This window comes from Mesoplodon bidens, assembly GCF_964165515.1.
Source record: "Mesoplodon bidens genome assembly, chromosome: 17".
In the NCBI taxonomy this organism is placed as follows: Eukaryota; Metazoa; Chordata; class Mammalia; order Artiodactyla; family Ziphiidae; genus Mesoplodon; species Mesoplodon bidens.
The window spans coordinates 43167576-43195347 of record NC_138174.1 but is presented as its reverse complement, the minus strand read 5'-3'; the positions used below and the strand labels follow the sequence as shown (position 1 = coordinate 43195347).

General features: G+C 32.9%; 1 protein-coding gene across 2 annotated transcripts in view; it reads left to right on the top strand.

Annotated features, from left to right (window-relative positions):
- KLHL1 (kelch like family member 1) overlaps positions 1-27772 on the top strand; it is a gene marked incomplete at both ends in the record, with an annotated part of 390611 nt that overhangs the window by 195568 nt on the left and 167271 nt on the right. For both annotated transcript variants that reach the window (XM_081214996.1, XM_081214995.1), the window contains one exon: positions 793-989. In XM_081214996.1, coding sequence (XP_081071122.1) covers positions 793-989 — 197 coding nt within the window. The remainder of the gene's footprint in view (positions 1-792; positions 990-27772) is intronic.

The following is a 27772-nucleotide window of genomic DNA, read 5'->3' as shown; positions in this document are numbered from 1 at the left end:
AAGAGTAGCCATCTTTGTCACAAAAACTAAGGTGCAATAAAACATTTCCGAGAATGTATGACCTAGAAAACCTCACCCAATAGTGACAGAAAATCTGAATGGAGCTATACCTATTAAAGATGTGTTGACTTGCTAAATGAAATATAACCTAAATAGTTCAGCCTAGAAGTTTTCACAGATGATATTTATAAACAGTCCAGGAACAGCTCCATTATTTAATAAGTTATTCCAGTAGTTAGAAAAAAGGGGAAACGTTAAAGAGCTTAATTTTTGAAGTTAACTGACAAAAAAGAAAGAAAAATTATAGGAAATTATAATCATAGGCACAGTGAGTTAAATACAACATTAGCCATATACAACAAGGGTATTTATAGATACATATACATATATTCATTATCCACACATAGTTATTTCATATTCTTATACACATATATTGGCAGAAGATAGTGCATCTTTGCTCTCCTAAGCTTGTAGACGTGTGTTGTGAAATATTTCTATTTTTTTATTTCCTAATCCACAACCAAAGGAACAACCATAATTCCCGTTCAATAGGATACAGATATTTTAGTTGAAGCTGCACTTGTATGGACTACATGATTTCGAACATTACACAAACTAAGAAATGCAAGATGTTGAAAACAATTGCTGGCTTTTCATGAGTTATATTTATTTGGATTATCAATTTAGGTTCAGATCATTTCTAGAAGGTTGGACTAATGTTTTGAGTAATAGAATGGTACATGTTATTTCATGTTTTGAACAGTTTCATAATTCTTTTCACTTAATGTTTAGGTTGCTTGGAATTAAAGGAAGAAACCATTGAAAACCTTCTTGCTGCAGCTTCTCTTCTTCAGCTTCCTCAAGTAGTAGAAGTGTGCTGCCATTTCCTCATGAAGCTCTTGCATCCATCTAACTGTTTAGGAATCCGAGCATTTGCAGATGCTCAAGGATGCATTGAATTAATGAAGGTGGCCCACAGCTACACAATGGTAAGGAAATTTAATTTTTAAATAAAAGAGACATAGCTGTATTATCAGAGGTTAAAATAATTACTGTTGTTGTGTTGAAAAAGTTTAAAATTAGTTTTGCATCTTTGGCACATTTTTATCATGGGACATAATGTACCATATAATATTTAATAATCTCAAAGTAAAAAAAGACATCACACAATGGACTTTATTATTGTTATAGTCTTATTTTATAGGCAATATAGATATAGATATTGAGTACCTGGGATTTTAAATAGTGCTTAAAATATTTTTTTCTTAATTGCTCCTGGCAAATCTATCTTTTTGCATCGACTTCCACAGCTGCCCTATTTTTTTCCTTTTCTTTCTAGTTAAGAGCTAGAAGTTTATGCCACAAAAGTTTTCCTTTTGAATTTTTCTAACAACCTCTCTGCCATGTACTGAGTTCTATCAACCAAAATTCAATGTTGAAGTCCTACGCAAATGTGATGTTATTTGGAGATGGGGACTTTGGAGGTAATTAGGTTTAGGTGAAATCATCATGTTTGGCCCCTCATGATGAGATTTGTGCCCTTATAAGAAGAGACACTGGAGAGTTTGCTTCCTTTCTTCTGCTACCATGTGAGGACACAGTGAGAAGATAGCCATCTGCCAGTTAAGAATAGAGTCTTCACCAGGGAACCCAATCAACCTATACCTTAAATGTTGTACTTCTCAGCCTTCAGCACTATGAGAATTAAACTCCTGTTGTCTAAGCCACCCAGTCTATGGTATTTTGTTATGGCAGCTCCAGCTATTTAATACACTTTTTATCATAGCATATGTTAGGTATGGATTTGCCTGTATGATTTGTGGAGAAAAAAATAATCATATCTATACTGTATATTTAAAGCATTTATTGTTATAGTGAATATTGTATTTCAGAACTCCTGGGAACTACTATAATAAGGGAAAATATTTAGATATATAGATCAACTGATCTATTTTTTTTTTAATTTGACTTTCTGTACCATTTTCATAAAGAGTATAAACTGACTGAATATCAGTTAAAAGTCCTAAAATACTATAAGCCTATTTCATATTTTTCTCTTTAATTTTTTGCTATATATACACAACTATGTATATGTGTAGGTATTTTAACAGATTTATAAGAGATATTAAAATTCATTTGAATTTTAGACTTTAAGTATGTGTACTTCGTAGTGTGTTTCTTTTAATGTTATCTCCATTTTAGAATCGAGTAATCAGTTACAACAATTTCACACCCATCATTTCATACCCTAGAAATAATCATCCTAAAATCATTTAATACAGTGCATGGAATGTCACAATCTCTATATAAAATGTTAGCCATTTTTGCTATTATTAACATTATTAATGATTTGATTTTTATTATTGAAACAACCGATTGTAAAGTATAGAAATTTCTCTTTTCACCTCAAGGGAAGAATTTATATGAACTATATCTCATTAAGCTTTATAGTTGCTATTTATTTAAAAGTTCTTATTTTGAGCTTTAACGCTTTTTCAAATTACTAAAGACAGTCAGCCATTTAAAAGTCTTCTCATTGTTATTCTCAGACACAATCTCAATATTATTTTAATTTTCTTCTTTAATCTGTTAAGCAGATTAGTAAATTAAATGAAAATGTAGAAATAAAAGGAAGGAGATACATGCTTTGTAATTCTATTTTCAAATCCTTTTTTCAAAATATTCCATGACAGGGCACAGTACTACTATTGAAATTATATGAACCATATAAAATCAGTGTAAACAAATACTTCATCAACCAAAATATCAAAGTCTAACTGCAGTCATTTAATTATGCACATTTCATTACTCTTAGGAGTTCCTGGCTTAGCTAAGCCAAAGAACAATATGCCTCTATATCCAGAGGGATAATGGCTCCTTCTGGTCTAGTTCAAAATTATTAATTTAGTAATAAAAATGTTTTTCTTGCAGCTGCTTGGACTGATCTGCAATTTATCACACAATAGTAACAATATATTTTTAAACACATTAAAATTTATTTTCTGTAGTAAAATATGTGTAAGATAGAAACATAGAAGAGTTCTAGCTAAGACACTCAACATTCTAAATAACTATTTTAACTTATTTTTGAGACTATGAATTGATCACGTGTTGTGTCATGTCTGTTGAAATTAAAAAGATTTCAAATTCTTTTGGAAACATGAAGCTCCAGTGTTCTCCCGATGCTCCTGGGTTACTATTTTAATGAAGAAAATTTACTGACCAGCTGTCTTCCTAGGTCATTATTTTCTCTCAGTTCTAACAGTTTACAATGAGTGTTTGTATCTGTTATTATAATTTCTCACCACATATTTGCTTCTGATCCGTGTTTAATCCTGAATATCTCCTCATCTAATCTACTTAATTTGTGCTTTTTGAACAAGTTTATTATGTTATTTTCTTCTTCTTCTTAACTACTTCAGTAACAAATCATCTCAGATTTCCTACTACCTCTGGTACTGAATTAATTTATTTATTGGGTCTAAATATGCATTCTTTGCTTATTTTATAAGTAACATTCTTTTCTAATTTTCAATTTCCTTGCCAAAATGTTTTAGATATGAACTTGATATTCAACATCCAGATCTTAACTTACTGTCTGTATACCTTCGCTTTTTATATGTTTTGCTATATTTCCTTTGGAAATTTCACTTATTTATTTGGCTTCAGCTATTGATTTTGTGTGATGATTCCAAAATCGATTCAGGGAAGGTGACCCTGCTTGGCAGTGGTTCATGTGCAAAATACTGGAAAATTCTCATTGCAAGCCCAATATTAGGCAGAAGTGTGAAATATACTCTAAAACATTAATTTAAACTTTGGCTGTGTGAACATACAGATAGCAACAAAATAATTGAAGGAAATAGTTCTCTATTAGTCAGAGTTCATTATGAGACCTGTTCTTAGTTCTGGACATCACATTTTAAAAACATTAGAGTGTGATGAACAGAAATAGATGAGAATAACAAGAATAATAAACATTTTATAACCATGTCATATGAAGAAAAGTTGAAAAAAAATTGGTTCATGTGGCTGAATAATATCAGGGCATGAAAATAGGTATCTTCATGTATTTGATAGAATGAGCTTTCATTTAAAACAGTAGTGTTTAAGTGTTTTTCCATTCTGTTTTTCATTTTAGTAGTACAAACTTCTACTTCAGTCTTCTGATTTTTCTTTCTATGCTGGTTTATCTATTTCTACTGATCATCAGCCTTACTTCCTTCCAAGGTCAGCTTTACTTTTAAAGGAGACTCCTGGATCTTCATTTTTTAAGAAATCCTCTCTCCATACAGTTCTGGGTTAGAGTGTGCCATAAAAGGCATTCAGGTAATGTATAGAAGGTGGAAGAGAAAAAGCCATGTTTCTCCACATGCAGATTCAGGCAGATATGTGGACAATGGAAACTTCAAGTAACTTCTAAGTGAGCCCTTAAAAGCAATTGGCTTCACTGCTGTAGACTGAGACAGTTGATGGGAGACTTCTGGAGGTTCTTGAGGAACTCAGTGTCTTTGCATAGTACTTTTCAGAACATTTCACATTGAACAGAAGGTTGAGATCATTAGCAGAAAGTCCCCTGACCTTCACTTCCACGGCCCTTTCAAAGACCATTTAGGTCTCAAATTCCCTATACAAAATCGGTCTTACTTAGAACACAGAGTGGCTTGCTTTCCTAATTCAACAATGTCTTAAACATATACCCACAAATAGAAAGTTTAAACTCCATATTTTGATAGGCATGTTTCTGCACACCTAATTTCTGAACAACTACCTGGGCATTTTTTCTAAAAATTCATTGAATTAATTTCACCTCTTCTAAATATGTGTTGTAAATTCCCTTTACTTGTACTTTACTCACAATAGTTCACTTGTCTAGAATCTCTGGTATCTAATTGTAAATAACCCCTCAGTTTCCAGGTAAGTGCATCCATGCCTAAGAAATATTTTAAAATGACATTCTCTCCTTCATTTAAATTCTTAATATGCCTTTCCTTAGGATTATATTATGTCACCATAAATTTTCTTATGCAGTTAATTATATTTTATGGCTTGTCTTCACAACTATATTGCAACTTTTGTGACAGAGAACAATTCTTTCCACTGAGATTCATTTTGTCCCAACAAATTATCAGCACCTATCAGAAATTAATATATTAATTAATTTCTTCAGTTCTCATAGATATTTAGAATTGTGATTCTCAGTACTCCTGAATTCAGTCATTCAACGAGACTACCCATGGTCTTTTTCTAACTTTCTTTCCAATCATATTTCCTATCATTTTTTTCCCTGCTCACACAATTCCAGCCACACTGATCTTCTTGCTGTTTTTTTTATTTTTATTTTATTTTTTTGCTTTATAACAAATTTAATCAGTTATACATATACATATGTTCCCATATCCCCTCTCTTTTGCGTCTCCCTCCCGCCCTCCCTATCCCACCCCTCCAGGCGGTCACAAAGCACCGAGCTGATCTCCCTGTGCCATGTGGCTGCTTCCCACTAGCTATCTACCTTACGTTTGGTAGTGTATATATGTCCATGCCGCTCTTTGACTACAACAAGCATAATATCACCAGATGACCTTTGTGCTGTTCTTTCTTCCTTCTGCCGGAAACACTCTTCTACCAAATATTTATATATTTTCTCTGCCTCATTCAGCTTTCTGCTCAAACATCACTTCCACAGAGATCTCATATCTTCATATTCTACTGAAAGTGACCTGGCCTTCAAAACTCTCTATTTCCTCACACTGTTTTATATCCTGTAGAGTACTTTAATTCCCACCTTTATACCATATATTTTTTGTTAAGTGTTGTTATTGCCTACTTCCACCATTAATGTGGTAGCATTTGTTTAACTTTCTATGACCTGGAAACCTAGAAAGATGTCTGTACATAACATTCATTGTTGAAGGGAGTAATGGTTGCTGATTGTTATGTACCAGGAGCTGTAGAAGGTGGCCTGGGGATACAATGGTGACCAAAATAGGCATAAGTTGCCCTTACAGTCAAGATGAATATGTTGGAGCAAAGAAATTATAACCATGAATGATAATTATATGTATGGCAAATACTACTAAGGAAAATTATAGGATGCTACAGGAGAGTGATACAGGGAAAGACTCTTTAAATATGTGATGCAAAAACTGAGTTGTAAAGGATGAAGCAGATACTAGTCAAGTGAAGATTTAAAGAATACTCATGACATAGGTAAGTGCATGTACCAATGATCTGAGGTGGGAAGTTGCTTTGTTCTGTTTAAGGAAATTCAAGTGTGATGGGATGGTGGGAAAGGCAAAGAAGAGGTGGAGACAATGAGCTTGAGGTTTTGGCAGAACAAAATTTTGCAGGGTTAAGAAGACTTTGTTATAGATTTGTGTTTTTATTTTAAAATAATGGTATAACATTGAAAGTTTTTGAGCAAGTAAGAGCCAATATTTAATTTTGACTAATCACCAGATTGGCATTAGAAGAAATCAAGAAGAAAGAATAAGAATAAAGTTAGTACTTCATTAGAGGTCTACATGGATATTTACACACACATACTGAGTGAGTGAGAAAGAAAAGGAGAAAATGAGGTAACTTTAGCTTCTGCCATTTTGTTTGATGGCAATGCTTATCACTATTGGTGCTGGTGATGCACCAGTTAAGTATATAGTATATATCAGACATTGCTCTACATGTTAAACAAACTTTTGGAATTTAATCCTTTTACAACTCCTGCAAGGTATGTTATATCCATTCTAAAAATGACAAAGCTAAGGTTTAGGAAGTTAAATAATCTACTCAGAAATAATAGATTGAACATTCTAGAGTGGGGATTTAAGCCTGGTACTATCTTACCACAAATTTCAAGCTCTATCTAACATACTAATAAATTTACATTTTACTCAGTATATCAAATTAGATTTCTGATATCCAGGATATTTCAAAACATGGATTACTTGAGACAAATGGACACTATAAACCTGAAACATAGATGAGACTAAAGAATTCCAGGAATATTTTGCTCCTCAGTTTTTTCATTCCCCTGTTCACTTCATCCTCACTTTCTGCTCAGTGCTACCAGCATTGCTTGGAACATTCCACAGTGTTTGTGCTAGAGGCAGAAGCAGTGGCAATAAGACTAATTAGAGTTTGTTATGTTCAACCAGTAGCTTTGAAAAGCAGGCATTTCTGAGCTGGAGAATAAAGCCTTCCAGACTCAGGATAAGAGCAGTGACCCTTCCAGAGTCAAGACTCTAAAATCTCCTGTACATGGTTCACTTGTCCTTCATAGCCATTAAAGCAATGCCAGAAAAAAATGAACAAACTTTATTTATGTGGTTTCTGTTTATGGTTTTGATATACCTGACATTTCTCATGGTTTCTAGCCAGCAGCATGGTTTTTAAAAAATCTTTACCAATAACCCTTCTAATAAGGCATAAATTAGAGTTTGCTTTGGTAGAACAAATGGAATTTAAATGTCTTTGCTTTTCTACATCATCAAAATAAAGTTCACTTCATCCATATTTTGCTCAGGACTACTATGTGATAAATTAGTAATAAAATTTGCTTTGAATATTCTTTTTTTTTCCTTTCATTCATTAGTTTGTGTTAGTCCTTTGAGTATCTCATATACATACATGGTGTGAGTAATGATTTTAAGTCAGTATATAAATGTGTCACACTGAAAATTAGCCAAATTTGATTTTCAGAATTTCTTTGTAAATTGATAAGAAGTGAAGTTTCTGGGTGAGTACAATGAGTGGCTCGGAGGACAACTACCACCAATGCTTAATCCTCACAAGCAGTAAGGAAGTATGTGGAGGCCTGCGTAGAAAGGAATTTCCTCTTGTCCAGTTTTTGTGTATGATTTTCTTTACTTGTTTTGTCACTAAATTAGACTGACAACTCTTCAAAGGCAGTTTTGATTTGTCTTCTAATTCACAAATGGTAAAATTGTGAGTTTTTTGTGAATTGGTAAAATTCTAGTCTATTGTCTAAGATTGGAAGTTGATTTGAGTGGAGGAGTTTTTAAAAATTGGCAATTTAAAAATTGCCTTTAAATTTTTTAGTGTTGTACACAAAGAGGATATTCAGATTATACCAGATAAACTGATAGAGATGTATAATAAATAGTGATATTTTAACAAGTAATTATTCACTCATGTAATTGCAGTTTCACTATATAGAACTTTGTAATTGTTAGGATTCTAGAAAATAACCACAATGAAATGTGCATTTATCACAGTTTTGAAGACTAATTAAGCATAATCACAGAGGATCCATGAAAATTATAAGCTTTTTAAGGGATCATTCTAGGCACAGTCCATTTCTTCTATTCAGATGCTCTTCAAATATGTTTCCATTTTAGGCTTTCATATTCCAATCAAAGACAGTTTATTTTAAGAAATGCATCCTTCTGCTTTGTTGTTGTTGATAATGGTGAAGAAGATAATATTCATCTACTTGAAAAACATTCCATTCGTTGTAAGAATTCTTTCATTTTCATACTCTAATTTTATTTTCATTTCTTCTACTGAGCTACTTCTAAAACACAAAGATTCAGCACACAGCTGTATTATAAATTCACACCACACGCACGTGCACAAAATCTACTATTAAAATTATTAAATAGTATTAGTTATTTTTTATTGTGGCAGATTTAAATTTTTATAGAGTTGCTATATGTCTTGAATTGATTCTGCAGCAACAATATAACTAACAAAATTCCAAGAAGGAACAATAGTGTTAAAAAATATCCTATAAACCCACATCTAAAGGATTTTCATAGTAACTCATAAGTAGTTCCTTAGTGTTTATTTCAATCATTTAATATATAGAATGTCCTTCTGTGATAAATAATATTTCTACTTCACCACCAGAGAAGTCTCAATATTTCTACTTTATTAAAATAGTTCAAAAAGGGCTTCCTAGGTGATGTCAGAAGAAGGAAAAACCAGACATTTTTAGCTACAGTGTCCTTTCATTTTTCAAAGCACAGTTCTTCAACAATGAAATCAATAATTTGCTATTGTTCTGATTTTTTTAATGCCTGTGAAAAAGTCTGATTTTGTATGTGTATGAAAGTGTCACTTTATTACAAAAATCTGCACATGATGAACCAATCTTATAAAGTATTTATACTTATTTGCTGAGGTAATGAATCACATAACATGGAACTAATGTTTTGTTTTTTTTTTATACTTCGCTTTTTGATTTTTCTCTCAGTGTCATTTCTGTTAAGGACTATACTTGTGCTTAAAGATCTTTAATAGTATTTTTTTTAAAGAGGAATAAAAGGAAGAGGGATCGATTACAGTTCACAAGAAATATGCTAAATCAATCCTTGCCTAAGGGGAAGCCCAGTTTGCCCTTTGTACCAAGGCTGTATAGAGATGCGGCAGATCATTTCCTTAAAAAAAAATACTTTCAGAAATGTATTGTAAAACTAAACACAATTTAAGGGAAAAATAACTTCTAATAGAGTATCAGATGTTCCTCCCAGACCCCAAGTTACTCTAATGTATTAAAATTTCTGCACAGAGCTAGACTGCATGTTCCATAAGTTCCACAAACTTCATCTTACTTGTTCACTACTGTACTCTTAGTTCTTAGGATAGCACCTTACTCATGGTAGACACATGATAAATGATGTTTGAAAGAAAGAGTAAATAATAGTTTTACATATTAATAATTTGAAATACTATCAAAAATTTACCAACTTAAATGAAATTCTTTGAATATTAATAATTTAAAGTGATGTATATTATCTCTATTCTGTGATAATTAAAAATATTTATATGGTACCTACATTTACTTTTCATACCTCTTTATTAAAATGTATGTACAAATAAATAAATGCATACAGGATGTACCATGATCTTTAGAGTTCATTAGCTTTTTTTATCAGCTATTTCAAAACTGTTTAACAGGTAACATTATTCCACCTACTGTGTATATATATTTTTAAATTAAGTTTTCACTGGACCTATTTCATATTCAAGGTCTATATTTAATATTTTTAATATTTCTAATAAAAGCTATACATATTTAAATTTAGTTTTCATTGAAGTTCACTATGCTATCCAGGAATAAATATTAAACCTGGTGGTTTAACAGAAAAGGCACATAATACAAAGAATTAATAGTGGGCCAAATGTATCCTATTGTTGTATATGATTTCAGATTATATAAAATAACACAGCATCATAAAAAAATTGCTGGATAATAGCACATTATTGACCGGAGATGTATTAATACTTCTTCTGTTACCCAAACGTTATTGACCGGAGACTTATCAATATTTTTTTTAGAGAATGATACAATTAACATCACCTTGTGAAGTTGTTAGAGCTTAAAATTGATCAAGCGTTCATTATACAACTTATGATTGTCATTATCATTCACATTTTGCTTCTTTAGGTTTTTGTTCTAATCTTATGTGTATTATAAACGTAAGATTTTCAAAAATGACGCGTTGTGAAATTTTGAGTGAAGAAGAATTTTTCAGTGAATTTTATGCAGATACTCTCTCTGATTGTCCGAGCAACATATATACTAGTGTCTCAGAAGATGATAGATCTTCAGAATATAGTTCTGATTCAGATGATGTTAATATTAGACCAACAAAAGGACAAAAAACTTAGTGATTGATTCTGATAGGGAAAATGAAAATGAAACTCACGGTGCTGGAGAATTTTCTTTTGCTTCTATAGAAGAGTGGATTCAGGACAACATTTCACAAAAATTAAAAGACTGTACAGGTGTGTGAGGTGTAACTATTGAATGTAATAACCCGCAAAGTGTTAGTGAAATAACAGAATTAAATTTTTTGGCTGGCCAAAATAAAAATCGCCAGCCACAGGCATTAGTTTCTGGAAAAATCCCCTGGTCAATAATGATATAGTAAGCAGAAACTGGCAAAGGTTTGATAAACTAAATTCAGATCCTGTTCTAAGTAAATTCAATAAATGGTATACTTAGGTGGTGGGCTTTATTCCAATAAGTATTTATAATTATTCTTATTGTATTTTTATATAAGACAATCTTTACTTGAACCACATAAAAATATATTTTAGTTTTGTTAGAGTTATATAATTTATAATTAGTAAAAGACTTTCTGGAAAACAATGAAGATTAAACATATTTTAAACAAAATGGACTATTTCATCAATACAAAATCTAAGTAGATTTATTTAAGACTGATATTATTCAAGCCAGATATACTACTCTAAGCATTTGTTAAAGACAATTTTCATTTTACTTGGTTCTAGAGTTAAAGGAACATGAAGAGATTTGCAAATATATGGATAGAGATGGAATTCAGTTTCTTCTCCAGTTCTATTTGAAAGGAGAATAACCTAATTATCAATTTATTAAATAGTGTTTCTGTTTTTACTTCTGGTGTATGGATAAGAATAAATAAAGATAACAAAGTGATGAAGAGACAGGATAACAGGAAATGTAGAAAAAATACATTCTTTTAAAAAATGTATTGCAGTTGAACTAGAAGAAAATTGATGAAGTTAAAATTAGAGTTTATTATATGTAGTCATTGATTAAGACATATATGCATACATTTACATATACAAGTAGACATCTTTATCAGCATTGACTGAATATATTAATCAGAAGAAAGACTGTATTTTAAGTAGCAAACTCTGTAATAACCCTAGTTTATGTGGTTTCAAAAATTGATATTTTCCACGTATGTATACTTGTATTATGTTCATTATCATATTAACTTTTATATCGTAGAAATTTACAAATTTGACACAGAACTAAAAAAGGCATAAAGAAAATATAGAAAACATTTAGGATATCATCTTCATTAGTTACGTTCGCCTTGTCATATGCGCTAACAGATGTCATTTGAGGATGCAATAATGTATTTTATCTTTGGACTAAGAATGTGGCAGGTTGTATATTCTTAGCTTTTCAGAAAGATTATAGCAAAAGATGTCCTTAAATATTAAAAATTTGAAAATCACAAGTGCTGTCAAAGACTCTAAAGCTTGGTTCGTAGGTGGCCAATGATGTGGTATACATTTGAACAGCCTGCTTCAATAGGTGAAAAGCCTTTAGTGATTTGTGATGGTTTAGTTGTCAGTAGATTGAAACATCACTTGGCATAGGAAAGAACATTATTTTACTAGAGCATTTAGAATAAAATATGGACAGTTTGATGAACTCACTTGAAATCCATCATAGTAAACTGACACTTACTTTTCACTTTTAAAATCATAAAATGCCCTGCCTTATTTCATTTCAAGAAGGCAGAAATGTGAGTAATGTATTCCAGCTTAGTACAAATAAAACTTGGCAATAACCATAACTTAAGCTAAACAACACCAAGATCTATAAGTTTCTAATAGTAAATTCATCCTTTGGGGGCCAAGGCCATAGAGATGGGAATCAATGAAGCTTCAGGTTCCAGGCCAAAATAAAAGAAATTTTCTGAAAGATCAACAGATGAAAAACTTACTAACTCCAAGATTCAGTTTGGGTGAACAGTATAATATAGGTCAACTATCAACTCTTCATTCAATGGTATTCCTCTATATCAAAGATTAGTAGAAAATAGATGTATCCTATTGGCCAAAAAACCAAAACTGCTATAGTAATTTAGAGTTCCCTTTATTTACTTTAAAAAGCCAATATAACTTATATCAGAATTAGATTTTGAAACATACATAATTCTCTGCAAATATTAGTTTCTGTTGTTTTAACCCAAAGCTACGACTAAGATTTTGTAAAAATAGGATATTATATATATTATATTCTTAACATTAACCATTGTGACCTAAATTTTTAATTAATAATGTCTTACAATGTGTGACATTCCTTGAAGTTTATTTTTTAAACTATTTGTGAAAGGATAGATTGAGATGTCAGGAACAAAGTGGTCAAATTCTTGGCACGGACACTGTGGAAGTAACTCCAACCAGATGGATAAACTAGATATTTTCTCAAGCCCTTCTTTAAAACATGACCTGAAAGTCTAGGCTGCTGTAATTTTGGCCAACAATCCCATACTTTTAACTAGCTTCAAAATTTTCTGTGATCACCTGATTGCTGAAGACATTTGAGATTTTCAGTACCTCTAGGGCAAAGAAAGAAGGTAAAGTACAGGAAAAAAATTGCATTGAAAATTATGACTTAGTTTAAACTATGTTTAATGAAACTGTGTGTCTTTGAACAATTCACTGGAGAGCCCTCTCATTCAATGTAAAATGATGAAGTTTGTTTGAGACCATACTGATCCCTTGTGGTCTTTTTCAGCCTTATGATTTTCCAAATACCTCGTTAAATCTGAAATTCCATGAAATGTAAATGAATTTCTAGATAATATAGATAAGTGCCATTTTTATCATTAAGTATTTAAACCTTAATGTATCCACAAGTAGAACATTATCTGATAATAGTATGGGATTAGTAAATGATTGTGGAAGAATGAAAAAACATTTTATTTTCTTGTTTCCAAATGTTTTATGTTTTATACAAAGAGTATTATTAATATATAATTCACCTACCAAATGATTCACCAATTTAAAGTGTGAATTCAATTCAATACTTTCTAGTATATTCCCAGAACTGTGCATCCATCACCAGAATCAATTTTAGAACAATTCCATCCCTTCAAAAAGAAACTCCATGCCTATTAACAGTCATTTCCCATTCCCCATGCCAAACTTCTGAGTCTTAAGCAGCCAATTATCTACTTTCTGTTTATATTGATTTTCCAGGTACGGACATTACATAGGAATTAAATCAAACAATACGTTGTCTTTTAAGAGTGGCTTCCTTCACTTCGTATAATGTTTTCAAGAATTGTTTATGTTATAGCACATGCCAGTACTTCATTTATTTTTGTTGCCAAATAGTATTGAATTGTATGGATCTACCTCATTTTACTTATCCATTCAAAAGTATATGGAAATTTTGGTTGTATACACATTAAGACCATTATGAACAATACTGCTATGAACATTCAAATACAAGTTTCTGTGTGGATGTAATATTTTTATTTCTTTTGGGTTTGTAAGGAATGAAATGGTTATATGATAATTCTATGTTAGAGATTCTGAAATCCTTTTTGAGAGCCAGATTGTTTTTCAGATTAGCTGTGCCATTTCCCATTCCCTACAGGAGTGTGTAAGGGTCCCATTTTTCTATATCCTTGCCAATGATTTTTTATTAACTTTCTTATTGGCTATAGCCATCCTAGTGAGAAATGACGTCTTGTGGTTTTGATTTGCATTTCCATAATGCCTAATGAAATTGAGAATATTTTCATGTACTTCTTGAATATTTGTATATCTTCTTTCAAGAAATATCTCTTCAGCTCTTTTGCCCATTTGTAATTGCTATTTTTCTTTATCTTTTTGAGTTGTAAAAGTTTTTTATGTACTCTAGATACAAGTCCCTTATCAACTATAGGATTTGCAAATATTTACTACCATTCTGTGTGTTGTCTTTTCAATTTCTTAATGGTATTCTTTGAGGATAAAAGTTTTTCATTTTGACAATGTCCAGCTTACCTTTTTGGTTTTTTTTTTTGTTTTTTTTTTGTTTTTTTTGCTGTACACGGGCCTCTCACTGTTGTGGCCTCTCCTGGTGCGGAGCACAGGCTCCGGATGCGCAGGCTCAGTGGCCATGGCTCACGGGCCCAGCCACTCCGCTGCATGTGGGATCTTCCCAGACCGGGGCACAAACCTGTGACCCCTGCATCTGCAGGCGGACTCTCAACCACTGCGCCACCAGGGAAGCCACCAGCTTATCTTTTTCTTTTGTTGTTTGTGATCTTTTATCATCATTTTAGCCAAATACTGCATAATAATTAGTCTCTTGACAGCAGTGTATATATATATATATATATATATATATATATATATATATATATATATATATAATTTTAATACACACATGTGTATACAAGATTTTTAACATGATGCAGTCAATAAAACTAGATATTTTCTTTAATTATATCCTTAATTTATATTTATAGTATTCAACATCTTCAGCTATTAATCTACCATGGAGTAAGAAAGTATTAACACAATTTCTGAAATGCCAAGGGCCGAACACAGAATAATGCTAGCTCACAGTTCTTGAGGACACTCCCTGGATTTGGCATAAATGGTTTTACATACATTAGCACAACATCCCTGTGAAATAAGTAAAATTATTGTTCTTATTTTACAGATGAGAAAACCAAGACACAACAAGATTAAGTGTCTTGCCCAAAGTCACCCAGCTAATGAATTGTAGACCTTGAATTTTGAATCTAGATCACAAGTATGAACTGCTTTGTATCACTGCTCTAGATTATACTTATAAGACTATGGTCATAATATTACTTTATTGAAAAAATGTATTATCCAAAGGCGAAGGTAACTTTTCAAAAGTTATTTTTTTTTTTATTTTTTTTTTTTTTTGCGGTATGCGGGCCTCTCACTGCTGTGGCCTCTCCCGTTGCGGAGCACAGGCTCCAGATGCGCAGGCTCAGCGGCCATGGCTCACGGGCCCAGCCACTCCGCGGCATATGGGATCCTCCCAGACCGGGGCACGAACCCGTGTCCCCTTCATCGGCAGGCGGACTCTCAACCACTGCGCCACCAGGGAGGCCCCTCAAAAGTTATTTTTTAAAAAAAGAATGGAGAAAGCAGATATTTGGGCCTTAATTTAAGGATAAAAAATATGGAAAGATGCAATAAATGTCAAATATGAACCAAATATGTGAATGCAAGGCTAATTGAAAGCATTATTATATTTTTATCAACACATCTAAGTTTATTTCTAAACTTGGAAGAATAGGTGTCCCTTCTACTATTCAAGACTAATTCTTCTACTTGCCTTTTAAACTCAACCTTCCTTTAGCATTGATTATTTTTTCTATTAAATGTCTTTTGCCTAAGTTGTCATGTCTTTCTTTGTATTGTCACATTCTAACCAACATGTTATTCTCTCTCTTCACTTCTCTATCTCCATCCACTCTACAGCACACTTTCCAGGTCACTGTAATGATTAACAATGAGAAAAGGCTGAAAGGAGATGGCTCAGGTTAGTTGTCTGTGAAGCCTTTTAATAGTGACATGAAGATCAAGGTTTCTTGGAGATTAACTTCCAAAGGATTTGGGGGTAATCAAGAATTAAGTAATATTTGTTTATTCTCTACCCACTTGCTCCACATTCTTCCTCCTCACCATGCACTCACAACTTAAGACATACTGTTTAATGAAGAACAGGCAGTCCACAAAGTAAGCCCACAAAGAAATTGAGTAAGATGTTTGATCTGAGTCTCAGCTGATATCTTCATTCAAAAATATCATACCTGGAGGGAGAAAGACAAGCCTGTGCATAGTCCAAAACAAAGCCTTTGCTGCATATCACCAGTACTAAACAATTTCATAGTGGTAGAATTCATTTTGATCTAAACTGAAAAAATGAGAGCTCTCAAATTTTTCAATAGGAATAAAGAGGTGATTAGGCTACAGAATGATGTTGAAGTTTAGGGCACAGTAAATCCCCCAGGCCTTCATATTCTGGAATAAAATATAGAAGCAATGATTCCCTGAGGGTCAAAGGACAACTTGACTGCTCCTAGGGTATTAGGAAATAAGCTTCCCAAATATTATAATAATATGTCCATATCCAGAAAAGTATTGCCTAATTTCCAACACTACTAAATTTGTTATTGAGATTTATTTTATATTTGCATTTGTTTTGGTTATTACTTTTGCTTATTACTACTATACAAGATGGGAAAGTGCCAAAAGTGACTTATAAATAATTAGGTATACATTTTGAAAAAGTTAAAACATGGCTTTAATATAGACAAAATAAAAACCATGACTCTGACAAATATATACTGAGCAAATGACAAAAAAAATGTATTTATCTCATGAATGAGAATATAAGCAGGATGGTAAAACTAGTTTAAGGATGCCAAAATCAGTAAGAAAAAGAACACTGAAATAAATTTGCAATGTTAAAGACAAACTGGATTAATGACATACAAGGCAATAAAATGTTAAGCATTAAGGTTTATCTTTTCCATAAGGCAGAAATAATTTGGACTATCATTACTCTTCAAGTTAATATGTAATTTCACAGAGCTTAAGCCCTAATCAACTTAGAAATGGTAAGCCAAATGAAGGTATATTCTCCTAGTAAATTAAATAATTCTTCAACAGTGACTCTTATACAATGTTCTCATATGATATTAAAATGATATACAGATATACATGAAACTTATTTTACAAGTAAAGCATAATATTCCTTAGCAATATAGAAAACAGAAAAGAAGTGCAAGGAATTAAAATTTCTTCACAATTTCACCAAAATAATATTAACAATCAGATGACTATAAGCTAGACAATGCTCTAAGTATATAACATATATTAACTGATTTAATCCTAACAATGCTATAAGATAGGTAGTATCTTTACAAAGAAACTGAGGCAAAGAAAAGTTCATTAACTCACTGTACCTCACTCAGTGAGTGATGGAGTCAGAATTCAAATTAGGGAGGTAAGTTTCAAAGTCTGTAATTTTAACTATTGCACTGTACTGTCTCTCACTAAGACTCTTCCCTATATTCTGATTCTTCCTCAACTGTTTTAGTGCCATATGAGTATCTTCCTTTCCATCAGCAACTCCTAAAATCACCTCAAATAGTAATGTAATAGTAATAGCAATTCCGATTGGCATTTTTAAAAATAATAAAATGTAAATAAGAACATCTCAAGAATGTAATTTTTGATTGACTTGAAATAGACACTTAAAATTTCTCTACAATCACAACATCAGTACAAGAAATCTAGCACGTGTCCAAATCAGATCACCATCCCTACAATGTGGGATTTCTTGAACCTCCATTGCAGTATGGCTTCCTCAAAATCCTTTCTACCTGTTGTTCCCTCAGTGGTCAACATTGTCCTTTGAGAATAGCAAGCATTTTGTGTTTTTGATACATGTGCTCTTTATAACATATTTACCACATATGTACGTATCCTAAAAATTTATATTATTTATTTTGCTTGTTTTTTTGTGTGAGAATAGTAATTATAATTAACATTTTCTAAAATAAAAGGTATATGTAATAGTACATAGTGGGGTAACAATTTAACCCGTCTTTTCTTCTTTTTTTTTTTTTTTTTTTTGGTTTTTACTCAAAGCATAAAGCAGAGATAATACTTTATACCAGGTTAACATGCAACTTAAAAAAAAAAGGTAATATACATATTAAACATGGAAATTCACCAGTAAAATCATGTTTGTCATTCTTGAGCCTTATAAGAATTGTAATAAACCATAGTTTACAGTGGAGGTAAAAAAGCATTTTATTATTTACCTTTCTTAAATTTGGTGGTTAATTTTCTTAAATGTAAATCTGATTAAATCTGTTCCCAGCTAGATTCCTTAGAGGTTTCCTGCAAACTACATTAAGTATAAACTATTAGCATATAGTGTTTTTATAATCTGGTATCTAACTAGCCTCTCCCAAACTTTTTTATTATTCTTTCATGTAACTTTGTTCTTACATCTATTGCAGAACTTATTACATTTTGTGTGTATTGTTTATTCCTAATTTCCATTAGACATTAATTTTTAAAAACTAGAGTCTATTGGTCTACTTCACCTAAAACTTAACATTGTTTTGATTAAATGATTGAACAAATGAATGAATAATAGAGTGAAAACATGAATGAGGGAAAAGGGGAAATAAAATCCCCACTCGATATTGAGGGAAGGAGAGAATGGGGACAAGGTTAGGCTTTGAAAGCTTGTCTTCAAATTGAGTTTGAAATGACCAAGTTTCAACAAATAGGGAGGAAAGAAATTTAAGACAGATTTGTCACATGGATTTGGAACACTGTAAAATAGTTTCAGAAATAATTATAACCCTGGATTCGTTAGACTATGCCAACTCTCAGTCCATATGCAGCAGCATTTATATAGAAAATTATCACTTGAAACACCTAAGACATTGCAGTGCACGACTGAGATTAGCTGACTAGAAGTGCATTATTGCCCTCTCATTGAAGGACAGGGATTACATCTGTATTAATAGAAACACGTATTATAAATCGTCTTGCAGTCAACACAGGTGACTTATCCTGCTATGTACCTTACATTATCAGATTTCTAGTAAGATGTTTGATAAGGTTTCTTTTTACTGAAGAAAGAGGTTTTTAGTTTCTTCCAAAGAAAATGTTATTGCAATTGCAACCCTGTTTTACTTCTTTATTGGCTAGATTTTCTTATGGAAAAGAAATATATGTCCCCTTTTATTTGGTCAGTAAGATAATTTACATTTTAACATACAGAAGCTTTCTAGTTATCTGCCAAGTTGGTGCTGAAACAGCATTAGTCATTAATTTTTATGCAGAAATAGACTTTATGAATATGCTAAAATGAGATAGGGGTTAACACTTATGACTGTTTACATATTTGTATTTTTAGTGTTTCTGTTCATTTCCTGTGCAACCTTTACTTTATGAGTGCATAAAGAGGAGAATTAATATTTGTAAGGTGTTTTGTGTCAGAGATAATATGTGAACAAACAAGTGTTTGCTGACCTCTCTCTTTTTCTCTTAAGAACATTTAAGAATGAAAAATTTAAATGAACATAATCTTTTACGTTTATTGTTACCTTTTTTCTGTGACTAATTTTAGTATGAAAAGTCATATCTGTATACATCTCCATAATATAAAGAGCTCAAGGTTGTCATAAATTTATATAAAATCTGATATTTTTAAGGACATGTCCAGACAAACACAAATAAATAGCCAAGAAAGCACATTTGTGTCTTACTATATTATTCATCAATTTAGACATCTTACTTTTTATCAACCCAATGATATTTTTACTCTAATTTTTACCCTCTTTTTCTTTCTGACATGTGTGAAATAACATTGTATGTAGGATTCTACATGGTGACATTGATTTAGAAATGTCACTTTTATTATAACCGTTTCATAGGTACTGCCTATCTGTTAAAAATAACACTGTGAACTACAAATGGACTAATGCTTTATAACTTTTAACATTTATTTAACTTTTCTAATTCTCTTTTAAAATGATGTTAACCTACGAATCACATATTGTCTTCTAAAATTGGGCAGGTGACAATCACATATATTTTAAATGAATGGGAATTCTGATAAAGATGACAAGCACTGTTTTCACAGCTCCTTTTATAAAACTTCAAAATGAATGGAAAAAGAATAGAAATAAAGAAGAAAATGTATCTACTTTTGAGTTAGAGAATTGTAACTCAATACTGTAAATTGTGAAGGACAAAAGCTGCCAAATAAGTAAATTTAGGCCAAATGTAAAAGGGAAGCCCCAATTTGACATATATCTTCTTTCATTTGTATCATGATACAAGAAGGGGAGTTATGTCAGAAAGTGGATTATACTTTGAAGACATGAAGGGACATGGCTGGATCATAAGAGAAATGAGGGTACTCCATTTATGCTCTATCAGCTAAACTGGAATAATGGAAGAAGCATAGCTGAAAGATACATACTCAACTTCTTTTTTTAGCCAATTATAACCTAAACATGAGGATGAGGCAAGGCCAAATAGAGAACAGAAAGTCAAATAGAATGAGTAGATTGTCTTGGGTGCTGCCCTGTGATGGTTGCTTCAGGCTGCCCTGTCTTCTCACTCAGACACTGAGCAAGGTTGAAGCCTCAGGATACTCTCCTTAACTTACTACTAGACCTTCTTGCAGGGCTGACCTTGCCTAAGTGATAGGGGATTCCATCTTTTTCTAGAAAAAATCTGTGGCATTAACATACCCAGCATGCATTTTTCTACCACCTGCCTTATGTTTCTTTTACACTCAAGAAAGTTTGCAGCAGAACAACAACAAAAAGAAAAACAAAACAAAACAAACAAACACACATAAAAAACACAAATTAAACATCTAAGCAACAAGTTTAAACTCTATGGAAAAAAATCACACTGTGTCAGGTGGAAAAGACCATCCAGTTTTGGAAAATTTGCAGCATCCATCCTGGGCACAAATGAGTCCCAGATACAAATGTTTCCATTTAATAGTAGCCATCAAGCTCATCATCATAATATTTAACAACTAGCATATATTCTACAGATAAATTGAGGAAACTCATATTGCATGTAAAATATGTAGATGCTTTGAAAGAATATCTTACTTAGTATTTTAAGACCAACTGGCCCAAGGCAGGGGAACACAATCAGATTCACAGGTTGCATCAGACCGAAACTCTCTGGACCACCCAGTTCCAGAAACTGACCTGGAGACATTCCGGACCACCCAGTTCCAGGAACTGACCTGGGGACTTTCGACCCAGCCCAGCTTTCCCGCCTTTAGAGGGGCAGGACCAAGGGTCCCAAGACTGATTCAACCGGCACCAGATATTGCCATGACACCCGAAGAGATCACCAAATAAGGAATACCCTGTGCCCTCCCAGATTCACCACACCACTTTCCCTTCTTCCCCTATAAAATATTGCCCAGCCCTCGCCCGGGTGAGACTTCTCTGGACCCTTTCTCTCGGACCAGTGAACCTCGCCTGGAGCGCCCCCTAATAAAACTCACTTGAAGCTTTCCTCTGTTTCGCAATGCCGTTTTTTAAGATCTGACCTTACAAGTATAGGAAAGGGAATATAATTTTTAGAGCTCTCTTCATTGAGCAAAACATTTAAAGTAAAATAGCCAGCCCTCAAATAGTTGCTACTCCTGAGTCAAAATGCCAAATTCGTCCATGATCGTGCAAGACAAGCTTGTTCATGTCTTCACATTTCACATTTCACACACATGCTACTATGACTTGTAAGCTGTATTTCCAAAAATTCATGAGGTACAAAATATTGTTGAAATTGTGAATAGTTTATATGTTTGATTGCAGGACAATGAGAAGTAGTGTCTGAATAAATAGCTGGAAAAGTAGGACATAATCAACTGTGAAGGGACTCTATTATCATAATAAATTATTTGGATATTGTTTTCTATAATTGAATGGGAATCTTGAAAAGCTTTTAGGTAGGAGAATGCCACAAACAGTGTTTTACAAAGATGATGGAGAGGAGAATATAGTTAATTGATTAAAGAAAGGATACACTAGAAACCAGAAGAACTGCTATAGGCCATTGCAATAATCTCCTTTATGAGATGGCTGCACCTAGACTCAGAAAGGAGAAGGATTTGGGAAAGGTTAAAGAGGCAAAAATCACCTGATGAATCCCATTGAGCCTGACCTTTAAGATCATTGTACTGTTGTGGTTCACTTTAAACTATATTATGTTTGTGGTTTGATGAAGCATGGCCAGTTATCAAAAACATCTGCAATTGTCTCACATAAACTGACTCTATGAGATATCATTTCATGAAGTTCTAGCAAAGAAAAGGAGGTAAACAAGGGTGGGGGATAAACCATCCACTTTTTTTCTTTCTCATAAAACATTGGATTTCATGATCAGGCAAAAATAAACAGTGCATATCTAAAAATACATGCTATATGAGATAAAATGCAAGTGGCATTTCGGGAGAAAATGTTTAAAGCTTTTAATTAAAAAATACTCTTAATAATATATGCCATATTTATAAATTATTTTTTTTAAATAAGTCAGCAAATTAAAAAAACATGGCAAAACCATATTGAAAAACAAAACTGAATAAATCGACAGATCTGGAGCACATTCTTGGCTCACCTACCCTTCCTAAGGTACACCCTGCCTTCCCACCTGAGGCAGAGGGCTCCTCTATGTCCCCAGAGCTTCCCAGGGGAAACCCAACCCAGCCCTGCACCCTCCCCAGGCCCTCAGGGTGCCCTGCATGTGGGTACTGATGGACTCGGACAGTCCTCCACCCTTGCACCTGGAGAAGCGCATTGGTTTCCTTACCCTTGAGCAGTACTGAGTCCAGTTGCGGGACCTGGCTGAAAAAGTGGCTGTGTAATAAGCACCATGATTTTCCCAGATTTGGAGGGCAACTTGGTGAAAGGGGAAGGGGAGATCTCGAAATCATGAAGACGATAAAGAGCGACATGAAGGTTGGTAAGGTCTTCATCTGAACCAGACCTTAGATGGGATATAAAAACTGTGTGATCTGGAAGTGCAGTGGGGTGAAGAAGCACCTGAGCTCCAGCTTGTGAAGTGCATTATCCCCATTCTGGCGTAGCTGCTGGTCTTAGGGGACCTGATCTCTGATGACAAAAACACTGAGGCCAAGAGGCCCCACACTTGGAACACATCTTGTTCACCTGCTGCCACAATCAGCACCTGGTCCTCTCCCCTACAAGGATAAGACTGCTTCCTTGGAGTGATAACTGGAGGGAGATCATACAGCAAGTGGATAGCCTCATAACAACACTGAAGGGGCTTGGATTTCTTCCAGGAACAAGCCAGTGGGTAGCCACAGTGGATAGTATCTGAAGGAAAGGAGGGCAGGAAGACAGGAGATCTTGGCAGACTCAGTGACTCAGCACTGTGGAGCAGGGAGATATGATATCCCTGTGCTTTCTCAGACCCAGCCATCTATTACTTTCCAAGATGGTGGCACCTGGTGCATGGCTGACATGGAAATACCATGTGAAAATCAGTCAGGAAACTTTTAACTTAAAAAAAATAATGTTTAAAAAAAACCCTGAAACTAACATTTCAAAGCTATATACCTCACTGATAGAAAAGTTGAGGCCAGTCACATTATTTGCCAAGGAGTTTATAAAAACAACTTCAAATGTGTTGAGAGACAGTGAAATAACATCTAAGGGAAAAAGTGGAGTGAGATAGCAAAATTTCTATTCCAAAAGAAGCAGGTCATTCTTTGGTGACAAGAGAGAAATGCCCAATTGAAAGTTTGTTCACATAACTCAAAAGGCCAAGGGTGGAGGTGAGTTTTAGGCATGGCCAAATGTTGTATTCAGTAAATGAAATTAAGTTCTTTCATATTTGCATCCTTTGGGTTTACTCCAATCCCAAATTCTGCATGATTCACATTGCTGTTCTTCACTGATATCAAATCATTATTTTTCACCTACTCTTTAAAATGTTATATTTCATTTTTATCTAAGTTATTGCATGAATCTTTTAATTTTTTTAACTTAGAAAATTATTTATCTGTGGTGTATTGACCATTCACCACGTTTTGCAAAAACACTGAAAAATGTCTGAGCTGGTCTTAAATTTTGGAGGTCAGGGTGGTGCAATAAATATACTTTATAAGATTTTACAACAGAGTGATATTTTCACTCTAGAAACAATATTTATGTGGAAGTAGATTCATTTGGAATAAATTCTCTCTGCATGTAAAAGTATGCTTATTCTGCACAAGTTTCACCATAAAGCAGAGGCAGTTAAGATTTCTTCTGGGCTAAAATATGACAAGAAAGAACCTAACTTGCAATTTTATTTCCTTTTCTTTTCTTTCTCCCTCTATCTTGAACATCCACTGAATTATTCCCCTATTCTATTACATAATAGAATTATATATATATATATATATATATATATATATATATGTATGTTTGTGTGTGTGTGTATACATATAATTCTATTATTTAATATAAGTAAATGATTAGAAGTTGTAATAACTTAGATGAAGCCACATTTAGGAACTTAATACAGAATATATATTTAAATAGAATAAATACTTTTAAATTAGCAATATGTATCATGTATAGTACATTAATATTGAAGATTATTTTTTTAATATTTTTAATATATATGGAAAATACCATAGTGTAAAAAAGGGCAAACACTCTATTTTAACACTGTAAAATGATAGGTAAAATTCTGTAATCAACTCTATATTAGTTGATGAATTCAGAAAAAATATTGATAAATAAAAGTTCTTTTATTATACAGCTCAACCTTTATTTACCAAAGGAAACAAAAATAATATAAACCAACATCCCCTATAGCTTCAGAAATTGATGTCTAAATCAGGTAGTATAATGAAAAGGTATTATTTTTAGTTCACATGTAATTGTACAAGTTATACATATTTCATTTTGTCAACAAAGGGATCTTTTATTTTAGTGAAAGTGTTTTTCACGATTTCCTCCTCAAATTCTTCACATCATAAATTTGGGGACTAAATAAACTGTGTAATTGTTATACTTCCCAGTATATAGATTGACTGCTTGAAATGCTGACTCAGATCTTAGGAAGAAAGGATAACTAGCCAAGGAACAAATTCTTATGTCCACTCTTCTCTCACACCATTCCCTCACCCTATTCAGACTTAAATTACAACACTAATAACTTATCCTTATACATTCATCTGCATTTTCTAATCCTCCTTGCTCTCTGAAAATGTTTCTCTATGTACTTCCTTGGCTACTCTCTCTATCCTCCCACCCCTAAGTTTCTGGCCTTTCTCCTCTTCTCTTACTAATCTATACTCTTTCCCAGTATAACCATGGCCTATGGCTTCAATAATTATTCTTAAAATGAGACCTCACTTCTGAGCTCCAGAGCTCACTTCTCAATCTCTGTGTATAACTACTGATAGTTGGTATGCTCTAATAGATCTAATTATGTTCTCTAACAAATTCTCTCCAACTCTTAGCATTTCATATAAAGGTTTCACCATCTGCAAGGTAACAGTTTAATAAGATCATGGCAGAAATAGATTTCTCCCTCTTCTTCATTCCTGCTGTTTAAATAATTTCCAGGTCTGAAAATTCTTATTCTGAAATGCCTTAAAAAGTTCTCCATCTCCATGTTGCTTCATTCTAATATAGCCTGCATCCTACTAATAGAATCTTCTTTTATGTCTTGTATTGTCTGAATTGTCTGAATTGATTTCCATTCTTTACAGTTTAAAGCTCCAAATCCTTACAAGGACCCCAAAGCACCCTTTAACAATGCTGTATTTCATTTAATTTCATTGTTCTGGTTATATCTACGTCCTCCATCCTCTCCAATTTTTCCCACAGAATATGTTATCTAAATTGCAGTTAACTATCTTGCTACATTGCTAGTCCTGCACAATGAAGAATTGCCCATTTCTACCCATGACTTTCAAATATCTAGCCAAGCATTCATGTAAGTGAAACAGATATTCCGAATTATCTGAAACTAACAGTAAAATTTATGTATAAACACAAAATGTTATTAATATTTTTATATGAATTAAATGTTTCTAGGAATTTTTCAAAGGTGGCAACTACCATGTAAATAGAAGGAAGACTATAAATATCTTCTGATCAGAACATTGCCATAGATGCTTGCCATATTAGAAACTTGCAGTGCCCTTGTCAATGCTGTTCATGGTATTTTAGTCACCAATATAGCTTTAGTAGCCAAGGTGAATCTATGTGTAATGTATACTTAATGTATACTTATTTACATGTTCAAATAGACAAATAGTTTTAAAATTGCATTTTAGAGCTTTGCCCACAAATGTCAGCCACCAACGGACCAACTCTAAAAATCTATCAACTGTTTTTTTTTTTAATGAGGCAAAGATTATGGCAGCACTTTGTGAAGAAATATGTGACAGAAGTTGCAAAGATATTTTATCTTTCTGACATTTAAAGGAAAGTTTGAAAATCACAATATTATGAATGTGAAAATAAATATTTAAATCAGAATAATAAAAACTAATTTCTTGCAAAATAACACAGATGATATCAAAATATGGTAATACAGTAACATTTGTAACAATTGAGAAAGTTTGCTAGTATAACCTGAAATCCAAATGAAATATATTTTTCCAGTCCCTTGAGAATTAAACTGATTTAAGTAAACTTGATAAGATGGAACAGAATGGTAATAGTATGTGTAATCATTGCAGTCAAATGAATTTTCATTACAAATGAAGAAAGGGTTATGTATGAAAATCAGGATAGAAATTTTAGTATTAACATTCTATTCTAGTACCAAAGAGAATAAATGAATGATAATTAAACCATATTTATAAAGGCTTTGTATCCAAGATAAAATAAAGATTAAAAAATATAATTCTGAGATTATAATTTTTTCTCATTATTAAAAATGATAATTTTCCAGGAAATTTGGAAAACCCAAAACCAAGAAAAAAGTATGAAAGAAAAACACTCAAAATATCACCACTACAAGACAACTTTAATATTAAAGTGTTTTGTTTCAGCCCTGTTTTCCTGCATATTAATTTACAAATACAGCCCATACCTTGATCAAATGGGCCTTGAAGGGACAATAAAAACAGAGTTTTCTCACAAATGCCCCTGTAAACCTACTTTGTGAGTCCACTTTTCCTTAACCCACTGAATAAAATAAAAAACAGGCTCCATGACTATTCTGATGGTTTTTAACTAATGAAAGTTCTCTCAGGAATCTTTGAGTTACAGAAATAGCCTCATTACTGTAATTAAACTTTCCAGTCTTAGAAAGAGAAAAACAAATACTGTATGCTAACACATATATATGGAATCTCAAAGAAAAAAAAAAAGGAAAAAAATATGGTCAGAAGAACCTAGGGGCAAGATGGGAATAAAGATGCAGACCTACTAGAGAATGGACTTGAAGATACGGGAAGGGTAAGGGTAAGCTGGGACAAAGTGAGAGAGTGACATGGACATATATACACTACCAAACGTAAAATAGATAGCTAGCGGGAAGCAGCCGCATAGCACAGGGAGATCAGCTTGGTGCTTTGTGACCACCTAGGGGTAATGGATAGGGAGGTTGGGAGGGAGAGAGATGCAAGAGGGAAGAGATATGGGGACATATGTATATGTATAACTGATTCACTTGGTTATAAAGCAGAAACTAAACTAACACACCATTGTAAAGCAATTATACT